This window comes from Arachis ipaensis, chromosome B1 (assembly GCF_059453495.1).
Source record: "Arachis ipaensis isolate K30076 ecotype BB chromosome B1, ASM5945349v1, whole genome shotgun sequence".
Classification (NCBI taxonomy): Eukaryota; Viridiplantae; Streptophyta; class Magnoliopsida; order Fabales; family Fabaceae; genus Arachis; species Arachis ipaensis.
The window spans coordinates 1,551,844-1,563,960 of record NC_142436.1 but is presented as its reverse complement, the minus strand read 5'-3'; the positions used below and the strand labels follow the sequence as shown (position 1 = coordinate 1,563,960).

At 32.1% G+C, this 12,117-nt stretch overlaps 2 protein-coding genes across 4 annotated transcripts; one reads left to right on the top strand and one right to left on the bottom strand.

The window, feature by feature from the left end:
• Nucleotides 1-34: 34 nt before the first annotated feature.
• On the bottom strand, nucleotides 35-2,833 carry LOC107643965 (putative serine/threonine-protein kinase PBL23). Its single transcript, XM_021109702.2, has 5 exons — nucleotides 2,461-2,833; nucleotides 1,873-2,051; nucleotides 1,482-1,671; nucleotides 954-1,348; nucleotides 35-551 (listed from the first exon to the last, which is right to left on the bottom strand). Exons 1-5 carry the CDS (start codon nucleotides 2,726-2,728, stop codon nucleotides 144-146), a joined length of 1,440 nt encoding a protein of 479 aa, XP_020965361.1. The 5' UTR covers nucleotides 2,729-2,833; the 3' UTR covers nucleotides 35-143.
• Nucleotides 2,834-4,482: 1,649 nt separating this feature from the next.
• On the top strand, nucleotides 4,483-6,430 carry LOC107631308 (mitochondrial carnitine/acylcarnitine carrier-like protein). Of its 3 annotated transcripts, none has more exons than XM_088500770.1 (3): nucleotides 4,483-4,779; nucleotides 5,008-5,399; nucleotides 5,823-6,430. In XM_088500770.1, the coding sequence occupies exons 2-3, from the start codon at nucleotides 5,008-5,010 to the stop codon at nucleotides 6,325-6,327; spliced, it is 897 nt and encodes a 298-aa protein (XP_088356896.1). In that variant the 5' UTR covers nucleotides 4,483-4,779; the 3' UTR covers nucleotides 6,328-6,430. The 3 variants fall into 3 exon arrangements, with proteins under 3 accessions (XP_088356896.1, XP_016190243.1, XP_016190317.1); XM_016334831.3 differs by having other exon boundaries at nucleotides 4,484-4,729; XM_016334757.3 differs by having other exon boundaries at nucleotides 4,483-5,399.
• The last annotated feature ends 5,687 nt before the right edge of the window (nucleotides 6,431-12,117 follow it).

Genomic DNA, 12,117 nt, shown 5'->3' with positions numbered 1-12,117 from the left:
AATTCTTACACAATCCACATGTAGGGGTTTAAAAAAAAAATAGGTTTGCTTTGACTCCAATCAACGGTAATAAAAATTGTTAATATGACATTCACGATATTATAGAATGGTTTCGTCTCTTCTAAAAATTGTATTTCCTTTCACTATTCTTTGTTTCTTTTAACATCGTCATTATTATCGTTGTCGTCATTGTCACTATTATTATTAATATCTTTCTCTTCATCTTTGTCTCCGTTTTCGTCTTGGATTTTATTCTTATTATTATCACCATCGTCGCCATTTTCATCGTCATTCGAGTTGTTGTCTCCACTAAAATCGCCACCTTGAGTACAATTGTCATTTAAGGAAGCGTCTCCATCCACCTTCTTGGTTGCTAAAAAGGAAAGAGCAGTAACCACATCACTGATCCATGGCCTTGTTTCAGCTTCCTCTTGAAGACACATTGCTGCTATTGCTAGAGCTTGGTACAAACCCTTTATGGGGTATTTATTTTCTAGCAATGGATCTGCTATTTGTACAAATTTTCTTCTGTCTCTTAGAAGTGGTTGTGCCTGAAAATATATGAGCACAATCAATCACTCAATGTTAAATCCTCAAAAAAAAAAAATTTTGTGAAGAGTATAATTAAATAAAGAGTGAAGATTCTCACTAAATTTATACAAAATGTGTGCATTGTACATTATCTTTTTTTTACCTATCTCTTATATCAGAAATGTTAGGAAGACAAAAAAAACAATCAAAATTTGTTTTATTTAACATTCATTAATTGTCGCGATAATTAATGAATACTAAATAAAGTAAGTTCTGACTGTTTTTGACTAATTTTCTTTGATTACCAAACATTTCTGTTCTTATAAAAAAAATCAATTTTACTCTTGATTAAAAAAGAATCTTCATCTTAGCATATCCATATAAATATTGATAGCTAATAGAAAAAAAGTTTCAAAACATACCCAAAGGACTAAGTTTGCTTCCTCTGTTTTTCGCGAATTATCAATGACTCTTCTTCCTGTGATCATTTCCAAGAACACAACTCCAAAACTATAAACATCTGATTTTATAGTCAATTGTCCTGTGGATGCATACTCGGGTGCGCAATAGCCATAGGTTCCCATGACCCTTGTGGATACTTGTGCCATTTCATCACCAAGTATACCAACTTTGGCGAGTCCAAAATCAGATAGTTTTGGATTGAAATTTTCGTCTAAAAGAATATTTGATGCTTTAAAATCACGGTATATTACCGGAGGATTTGCTATTTCGTGCAAGTATTCGAGTCCTTTCGCTGCACCTTCTGCAATTTTTATTCTAGTTTGCCAATCCAATGGTGTTCTGTCTGGATCGATGTCTGAAAAATGAAAATCATATAATATAATACATATTTAGATGATAATTAATTTCTAATTTTAGTGTTAGCATCTTACTAAAATAGAATAATAATTGAAATTAATTTTTGATATGCAAGAATTATATTTACTTACCAAGTAAATGATCCTCTAAAGAACCATTAACCATGTATTCATACACCAAAATCCTTTGTTCACCTTCAGCACAATAACCTACCAAGTTGACAAGGTTAGGGTGTTTCAAAAGACTCAAAACCAAAACCTCAACAAAAAATTCCCTATTCCCTTGAAATCCATTCCTGTCAAGTTGCTTCACAGCAACAACCTACATTACAACACACAACACTTTAGAACGCTATAAATCGAACGATCGTTCATTAATAACAATCAGATTAACGAAATTGGTATATCAAAAAAATTAGTATATTCGAACATAAACTATGTTCGAATACATTAATTTTCAGATATACCAATTATTATCGAATGAAAGGAGTAACACAATAATTTTTAAAGTTGAAGTAATTACTTGATCTGTGCTTTTAAGGTATCCTTTGTAAACCCTACCAAAGCCTCCTTCACCAATCACATTGGAAGGGTGAAAGTTTTGAGTTGCAGCACAAAGTTCTCTAAATGAAAAAGCTTTTGAGGTAATATTCCCTTTTCCAAGTCTTGCTATCTCCTCTATAAATTTTCTCTTGCCACTATCTACAACACAAAATTTGTTCAGATTTTCAGCAAATTTTTTTATGAAAATATTTGGTAAACAAAGAAAATCAACCAAAAACAGTCATAACTTGCCTTATTTAGTATTCGTTAATTGTTACGACAATAAATGAATGCTAAATAAGACAAGTTTTTAGCTGTTTTTTTTGTCTCTCTAGCATTACCCATTTTTTTATAAGTAATATATGTGAATTTGTGGTATTATCTAACATTTAATTTAATATAAAGCACAAGAAATGATACATTAATTTGCATGTGATGATGTGAAAATAGGAGATACATTATTAATTGCTGAATCCCCTAAACCCCTCAAAGCCCATGAATAAGAAACTAAAAAAATAATAATAAAAAATTTGTTGAATAATTAGAAAGATTAATTAAAATTTATTACCAGTTTTAAAAGACATGTTGGCAAATGCTGCAAGAGTTTTTCCTCCATGGTAATCCCCAATGCTTCTCCTTAATGACCTCTTAATCCTTGGGTCTGATGTATTACACCATGCAAAGCAACTCATTTTTTTTGTACCAAGAAAAAAAATTATTTTGATTAAAAAAAAATACCAACTTCCCAATAGAATTTCAAACTTGGAGGACTTGTTCTTGGCAGAGGAAATAAACTTGATGGATTTTGTTAATCCATAATATTTCTCCAAAAACATTCACTCTTTAAAATCCAGTGCTATGGAAATTAAACAATGTACACAACAAATTCATGAGTTCCCCAAAAAGTTTGTTATGTATGTCTTTGGAATCAAAACCTTGAACAAGAAAATACCAAGTTGATTTGTCTGGATTTTGAGAGAATCTATGTAGTTCCAACTTGGTTTTTTCTCTTTTGCTTTGTCATTATTCTAAAGCCCTATTTGAAATTTTTTTAAGGAAAACAAAAAGACTTGGTCAAGTTTGCTAAAAGTGACTTAATTTTTGTTTAATTATGGTTCCATTATCTGTCACCTAAATGTATGATTTTCATAAATATATCTTATTAGACATATTCAGGCTAAAAATAAATAATGCTAATAACTGTGCTAACCAATTTTTTTAATATATATATTTTTGGGTTTGTATATCAAACTGGCATAAACTATTATAATAACTTGATTTTAATTAGAAGTTTCGTGTAAAACACGAACTAGATTTCTGAATTTTTAGTCACGAATTTAAAATAGAGAAGAAGAGGTGGAGTTCTCCTTAAACCAAAGCTCTTGCAATGCTTGGGAGTGAGATTTTTGAAAGGTGCGGTGGCATTTTTTTTAAAGACATTATATGTGGCATTAATTTTGGTGTTAATCATTAAAAAAAAAAAAAAACATGATACTATGAAGATTGAAGATGTTTTAAATGAGTCATATCACCAAATTTTATTTTAATAGGTTGTTGAAGGACAAAGATCATATTCCAACGTTTGAGACTTATTTAAACGAATGAATTTTCGATTAATCCAAGTTGATTTATATCACTAAATTTTTCATGCTCAGAAAACTATTACACTTGAATAATTTGATAAACTATCCTAACAAACTCTATAAAAATATGCATTTAAGCATTTTTTAAATAAATAAATTATTTATTGATATGTGTTTTTAAAATATGTATAATTTGTATTAAATTGTTTATAAAAATTTAAAATTTGGAATCGATATAATTCAGTTTGAAAAAACGAGAAGTTAAAATTATTAAACTTCAAAATATTTAAAATTTAGATAATGTATAATTTAAGTGACAAAATTTTAAAATTTAAAATTTGGATGAGATATAAATCATACAATTTAAGTCAATAATTTGAGTCAAATTAGATTAAATAATTAATTCAAATTTAATTGATACAATATAAATCGTAATTTTTTAATATTAATTTTATTTTCTTTATTTTTTTTCTAATAAATTAAGATCTGAATATTGATTATATTTCAATTTTGTTTGAAACTCCATTCCTACTAGCCCAAATAATTTCATTTATAATTTCATCTATAACAGAGTAACATAATAATTAGTAATTAGTAGTAGGTACTAAGTTGATCCACTGAGCATTTTCTTAGGTATCATTACAGATCAAAATCCTCTAAAATAAGAAAATTGGTAAAGTGATAAAATAAAAAGTTAATCACTCTTAAATTAAAATAGTAGCCCACATATCTCGTAAAAATTACAAAATTAATGATGATTAATCCTTTATTTTATTACTTTATCAACTCCCTCACTAATTTAGAGATAGGATTCAAATTCCAGTGACACACATGCTAGTTGCTGCTCCATAGAAATTGGAACTCATAAATCCACATGTGTAAAAGTTGTGTTGGCTAAATCCAAATCCAAATCTAACCTCAACCTCTGCTTGTGTTGGAGCAAGAAATAAAGAAAGAGTAGTAGAGTAGTAGTGGCTAATATTATCTTTTCCTTGTGAGTCACAAAATTCCATTCTCCTATCATCTGAATCTCTTTTGAGCCACTTGTTTCTCTCTTTCTTTTGTCCACTCTCTTTCTCTCTCTCTCTCGTTCTAATTCTTGAATTCCCTTAGAAGCTTTTCAATAAGTAAAAGCATGCACCATCCCTCATTGGATACATAACAATACTCTTTTTTTCTTTTTCTTATCTCTCTAACAAGTTTTGGATATTCCCATTCTTTTCCTTCTCTGCTGCACCCCCTTTTGACTTAATTGTTAGTAATGTGAATTATTCTGATGGCTTCATTTTTCAAAATTAGTTCATGTATGAATTTTTGTTTTCCCTTTTTATGTAATGTAATTGTCCAAGTATGTGTTGGTTAATCTGATTATAGCTTCGTTTATTCCATGTAACCAACTTTTTTAAGTCTAGCTTTCTAAGAACATGCTATAACTTCGAGGTCACGGGTTCAAATCTCGAAAAGATTCTCTCTACTGAGTTAGAATCTTGTGCACCAGACTATCCTTTTATTGATATGACATGCTTTTGCAGATGGGAGACGTGGCGAAGGACCTCACGGCGGGGACGGTGGGAGGGGCGGCGCAGCTAATATGCGGCCACCCCTTCGACACCATCAAGGTAAAGCTGCAGAGCCAGCCTACGCCAGTACCCGGTCAGTCTCCAAAGTATTCAGGTGCAATTGATGCTGTGAAGAAGACAGTAGCAGCTGAAGGTCCAAGAGGCTTGTACAAAGGTATGGGGGCCCCACTTGCAACCGTTGCAGCCTTCAATGCCGTGCTGTTTACGGTTAGAGGACAGATGGAAGCATTGGTCAGGACCCAACCTGGTGCTCCCCTCTCAGTTAGCCAGCAGTTTGTTTGCGGCGCCGGCGCCGGCGTTGCTGTTTCCTTCCTTGCTTGCCCCACTGAACTTGTCAAATGCAGGTTCTTCAATCTCATTTTCTCCGTTTGTAAGACTTAATTTTTAGGTGAATGCTATTCTATCATCTCTAAAAGAACATGTAAGTTACTCCTTTTCTGATGTGTCATATTTTAATTGGATGTTACTTTAATCTCATGAGAGTTAATAATATCTTTGGAAGACGGTGACGGCCTAACAGAAGAAGAAAATGAAATATCCAATAAGACGGTGATACTTAGGAGGCACAATGACGATGACAAATGAGTAGGGAGGAGTAAACACAATTAGAGAGAGTTGGAGAAGGTAACTCAATTTAAAATAAACACCCAATTAAAATATGACACATCAAAAAAGATAACTTACATATTACTTTAGAGAGGGTAGGATACCATTCACCCGTCCATCCTACTTAACTAACATTTTAAAATATATGTTCATCTGATAAGGCTGCAAGCACAAAGCGCACTTGCTGGGACCGGAACAGCGGCGGTGGCTGCCGTGAAGTACGGAGGACCAATGGACGTGGCGAGGCAAGTTCTAAGATCAGAAGGCGGCATGAGAGGGCTTTTCAAAGGTTTGATTCCGACCATGGGCCGCGAGATACCGGGAAACGCCATAATGTTTGGTGTCTATGAAGCAATCAAGCAAATGCTTGCAGGGGGCCCTGACACTTCCGGACTAGGCAGAGGATCTCTGATTCTAGCCGGCGGCGTGGCCGGAGCCTCCTTTTGGTTCTTGGTGTATCCAACCGACGTTGTTAAGAGTGTGATCCAAGTTGATGATTACAAGAACCCAAAGTTTTCTGGCTCCTTTGATGCTTTTAGAAAGATTCAAGCTTCCGAAGGTTTAAAAGGCCTTTATAAGGGTTTCGGCCCGGCCATGGCGCGAAGCGTTCCGGCCAACGCCGCCTGCTTCTTGGCATATGAGATGACAAGATCAGCTCTTGGATGATATTCAATTCTCATGTTTCTTGTTCTTTAAGTTATTAGCCAAACACAAGTTCATGTTCTCTTATTTGCTTTAACAAATTAAAGGAATCATTATTCTTTTAGAAGTAGTGACAAATATTTTTTTTAGAATAATTTGATCTATTTGCAGTCTATTATGCATTACGAATAAATCTATTTAAAAAAAAAAATGAACAGTCCTATGATTCATGGAGTTCATCTCTCATCAATGTTAATTAAATAGATAGTATGTCACCATAAAAGGCAATTATAACTAGGTGAGTCTATGGTGGGCAGACCAAAACAGTGTCTATGGTGTATTTTGAAATGGAAATGTTTGGTAACTAAAGAAAATCGGCCAAAAACAGCCATAACTTGCCTTATTTAACATTCATTAATTGTTGCGATAATTAATTAATGCTAAATAAGACAAGTTCTGACTATTTTTTTTGTCTACCTAACATTTTGAAATTGGTTTCAAACTTTGCTTTGCTAGTAAAGGAATATCAAACAAAAGGATGAAAACTACTAATTAAGTTAGTGTCTCCCCTAATTTAATTTTACTGCCCCCAAAAATGAGTTTATCCTTATCAGCTTCTTATCGTTAAATGCTATATCAGTTTTGCAATTTTTATTTAACCATAAATTATTGCAGAATTTGTACTTTTTAAAATTAAAAAAAAAAAAGTGAGCTACAAAATAAGTTTCTAACATCATTGTTACATTTTAATTATAAAAAAATCTATTAAAATGGTTTGATTTTCACATATCTCTTTACAAATTAATTTAAAGATTATTGTTTGTGAAATACGATGGAAAACAGGATTATAAGGATTTTTTTTCTTATGAATCAATATATTCTTAAAAAAAAGTTGATAATAAAATAATAAAATAAAAAATTAATTACTCTTAAATTAAGATAATAACATATACTTTTGATGGAAATTGTAAAATTAGTGATAATTAACTTCTCATTTTGTTATTTTACTAAATTTTTTACCTTAAAATATTTAAATTTTTTTATATATAAAAAAATCATTATTTCTTAAAAAACAATTACACGTGTTTTTTGTAATTGAATCCAATTTTATTTATAATTAATATAAGAAAATTTTGTACTAACACGGATTTTTTAGGTTTTTCAATTCAAATTTTAAAGAACTATTTCGTTTTTTTAAATTTCATAATTAAAAAAATCTATCAATCTAATCCTAAAATAAATAAAACTCCCCTTCTTTATGTTTTTTTTTCTCTCTACATTGCCCTCTCCACCTTAGTTTTTAATTCATTTCTAAAAATCAGATTTATTCTTTGCTCAACCTATTTTTTGGACATTCAACTATTTTTTAAAATAAATGTTTTTGTCCACTCACACTTTAGCCGGCCCATGTCGCAGCCATTTTTTTTAAGTCAAAATTCCTTCACTGCTCCTGCAATAAACCTCACAAACTTAAAGCGCTCAACACTAAGAGACCCTTTTGACGCGTGAATTTGGATCGTTTAAATTTTGAATTTTTATTTTAGAGAGTAAAGTATGATCTTTTATTTTTGAATAATTTTTTTTTTATGTTTTTTTTTTGTCCTACCTATAAAATAAATGATAAAATATCATATTTTACCCTCTAAAATAAAATTCAAAATTTAAAAGATTTAAATCTTTAACGCATAGTTGATGCATTTATAGATAAAACGCACCACTTACCACATGTCAATATGTCATTAACCAGTCAAATATCAGTCATACTTAATCACCTAAAATTATGCCACCAGAAAACTCACCTTATAACTATGTATAAAAATGGTGTTCTTAACTGTGAGGGAGGTATTGTATGTCCTAAAAAGTGTAATTGAAACTAAAGATTAACTCTCTTCATTTATAACCACACAGAGACTGTACATCAAAGATTTAATCAGAACCAATTGAATATATTATCTTTAATATTAAAGAATAAAATTGGAGTGAGAACCTTTATGAATAATTTTGATGTGTGAAATTATAGATCCTACCATACACATCCTAAGGGTATTCTAGTTAGGGTTGATTGATTGTAATAATGTGTACATGCTTGTTAAGAAACTTTCGATCAAGAACAAATTAGAACTCATTAAAGATGATACATGATCAAAGAGAGTTTAGAGTAATATAATAATTGAGTTGTTTTTATATGACTTTAAAATTATCGTTTAATCGTAAAAATAATCACTCATGTAATTGTTAGATTAGACTTTATATATTACACGAGTATAACTCTTCTTCGAATTTTGTATTAACGCGAAATGCTTGTGAACGGAGAATATGTCTTACCTTTAAAGATGTTACTTGTGATCTATCATGAGTACTATATATAATAGGAAAATTTTCAAGTGTACCATCATACTGGTGTTTCACTGATTTTTAACCGTTATCTTAATTATAAAAAATATATATAATATATATAATTAAGATCAACGGTTAAAAATTACTGTAATACCGATACGACGGTACATTTGAAAACTTTTCTATATAATATATGTAAAAGTAAAATTGGTCGTCTACTTTTTTTTTTAGTAAAGTGACAATTGGATTGTTAAAGATTTTAATTTTGAATTAATTAGTTCTTAAAGAAAAAAAATATTAATTTAATCTTTTAAGATAGCAAACGATAAATACGTTATGTATCGTCATGTAGATAACAAATTTTAAAATAAAATTATACCTGTTTTAGTAGAATTTATGAAAGATAAAAAAGTAAAAAATAGTTGATAAAAGTTATATGAAAATCTAAAATATAATAAATATTTCATTATTTAAAACTATATTGTTTCCATATTCGTATGGCAGCAATGGGATGTACACTACTGTAAATAACTAAATACATGGACAATTCAATTTCGTTTCATATTATCTATTGATGGAATGATATATATGTTCACTATTTACTATCATTAAAAACCTAATTAGTACTTTTCTTTCTTCAAGATAGGGATGGCAAAATTCCCCGAGACGCGGGGATCCCTGCGGGGACTGCCCCGAATGGGGATCCGATTGTGGGGAATTTTCCCCGCGGGGATGGGGATGGGGGACAAAATTTCCCCGAAGCAGGCGCGGGGACCCGAGCGGGGATCCCTGCCCCGTCCCCGCTATTCCCCGAAGTTTATGAATTCCTTGAATTATCCTTAATAGTTTATTTCTCATATATGTTTTTTAGTCATTTCTTACACACACATATATATAGAAACCCAAAACTCCTAATCTTTATTTGCATAACCTCTCTTCAATTCAGAGATCCCTAAAGCTGTCCATACTCCATCCAACCTCTCTGCAGCCACCCCCTCGTCACCCTTCTCACCGCATCGTCACACCTCACCGTGCCATCATTCTTACCGCGTCGTAATTTCTATTTGCGGCGTTCCTTTAAGTAATTCTTCCGTCGTGTCTATTCTCCTCTCTGTTGTCGCGTCTCCCACCTTGTCCACTGCTTTTTTCTTTAGCTCGTCGTTGCGTCTCCCCATTGCGTTATTTCAAAAGAAGTCACCATCGTGTTATTTAGACTTTTTGTATAAAATCTTGCAGTTTTTGTATAAGATAGATACTTGTAGCTCTATTAATATGAAAATTAAAAATTTGTTAGAACTATTATGTAGATGGGGAATGGGGTCCCCGCGGGGAATGGGGCTCCGTGGGGAATGGGGATGGGGAGCAATTTTCCCCCACGGCGGGGAATGGGGCGGGGATGGGGAGTAAATCTAAGGGCGGGGATGGGGAGTAGGGAGGCATCTCCCGCCCCCGCCCTGCCCCATTGACATCCCTACTTCAAGAGCTAATTAATCCGACGAAATTGAAATATTTAAAGATGTAATTGTCATTCAATTTTTTTTTTCTTTAGGAGAAAAAAAGCTCTGTCATATTCATTTACAAAACCAATCTATGATGAAATGTTTAGAAGTTATTGTAGTTAAAACTAATTGTGTTCTTTAAACTTTATAAGTATTCTTATCTTCAATAAAAACACTTCAACACTAGACACCATTTCATACAATACACAATTCTACAAAGTTTTGTCTCCAGTTTCTTTTATTTATATCCCAAGCTCTTAAAATTTTTTTTTTTAGACATACACACTCTCACACACACATTTTCACTCATACACACTAATTTAACTATAGCTGAAAATCGATCCTGGATGTGGCTAACTATGAGGCAAATAAATTTGCCACTCACACACTGCCTGAAGCTCTTAAGAGTTTAAGACACTTTTTGTTGTCACACATGACATGGACACATTATTTTTTCATAAGTATCATTTTGACCACTATACCCAATAATTTTTAGTATAGGTCTCAATTTCAAAGTTTTCATAACAAAATTATACGATAGAGTTTGTTTTGAGATACTGAGATGGAAATTAGGAGATTGAGATTCAGTATTATATTTGTTGATTCAAAGATTGGTACTAAAATTTTTGTTTCTAAAATTTCAGTATTTCAATACCTCTAAAAAATTAGGACATAGAAGACTGAAATTTGTAGAGACGGAGACTAAAATTTTAATAACATTTTATATCTAAAATATTTCTATTTCAATTAATTAATTCCAACTTTATCTTTTGTGCAAATTAAATTAGAACTTCATTCTTATTTCAATCTATGTCTCTCATTCTACACTAAACACAATACTAAAACTTATTTCACTCTCTATCTCTCAGTCTTTGTCTATCAGTCTCAGTTTTTCAGTTTCTATCTCTCTTCTAAATGCTAACTACATACATCTTAAAAAAATTTCACCTAAAAGAATTTATTCTCCAATAAGGAAGTTAATAATAATTTATTTCACCACCAATAACATTTTTAATACAGAACTTGTCCTTGATTCCTATCAATCACACTTTCTCCAATGGTCATGGAATTAGATGCTGAATACCCCTCTAAAATTTATGCTAGAATAATTTTAGTTACCTATGTACTCAAACAAATATTCAATATTATTATTCATGCATTTACCTACTAAAGTATATATAAATATGACTAGGAATGACAATTTTTCCTAGCAAGACGGATATTCGTGAAGATTTATTCGCCGAGAGATAGGTTTGGGGGCCAATTTCTTCTAGTGGAGGCGGAGAACGGGTATCCGTTTAGTAAACGGGGTAGGACGGGAGTAGAGATACCCACCTTGTGGATACCCGTTTAATACCCATAAATATCAATTTACCAAAATATCTCCGGTATATACATATATTTTTAACAAACTCTATTCCAATTTCCCATTTCACTCACGCTCTTTGCCCGAGCCTTACTCTCAGATCCTTTCTTCATCACTGCCGCCACCTCCGTTGCTCACTTCCTAGACTCGTAGGCGAGCTCTTCCTCCTTCGGCGATGTCGCCTCAACTTTCCTCTTCCTTTTTCCCCTTTTCTTATCAAGTTCTGTCTTCCCTTTTCCCCTTTTCTCATCAAAGCTCCTCTTCGCACATCATCCCTCCTCCTTCTCGTTAGATCATCAGCGCCACAGATGTGCCCATCGTCGTCTCTGCCATAGATTTGTGCGTCGCTATCTGCGCATCGTCGATTTTCTATCGCCGTCTACTCCATCTCCGGGTCTGCTCCTCGCCACTGCTGACTGCAACTGCCTCGTCATCTACAGATTTGTGTGTTTTAATTTTTTTTTTTAAATCTATTGTTAATCTGCATTGTTATGAAATCTGCATTATATAAATGATAGATCTGGGATTTTTTAAATTGTTCTTAAATCTGTATTGTTAATCTGCATTGTTATAAAATTTGTATTGTTTTTGAAATTTGAGTTCTTTAAATTT

What these genes read in the sequence shown, in the direction of transcription:
- LOC107643965 (XM_021109702.2), bottom strand. Translation starts at nt 2,728, where the DNA reads ATGTTTTTGGAGAAATATTATGGATTAACAAAATCCATCAAGTTTATT. An exon ending in CAACATGTCTTTTAAAACTG is followed by an intron (nt 2,052 to 2,460) that starts GTAATAAATTTT and finishes TTTGTGTTGTAG; the next exon opens with ATAGTGGCAAGAGAAAATTT. An exon ending in ACCTTAAAAGCACAGATCAA is followed by an intron (nt 1,672 to 1,872) that starts GTAATTACTTCA and finishes GTTGTAATGTAG; the next exon opens with GTTGTTGCTGTGAAGCAACT.
- LOC107631308 (XM_016334757.3), top strand. Translation starts at nt 4,996, where the DNA reads ATGCTTTTGCAGATGGGAGACGTGGCGAAGGACCTCACGGCGGGGACG. An exon ending in ACTGAACTTGTCAAATGCAG is followed by an intron (nt 5,400 to 5,822) that starts GTTCTTCAATCT and finishes TCATCTGATAAG; the next exon opens with GCTGCAAGCACAAAGCGCAC.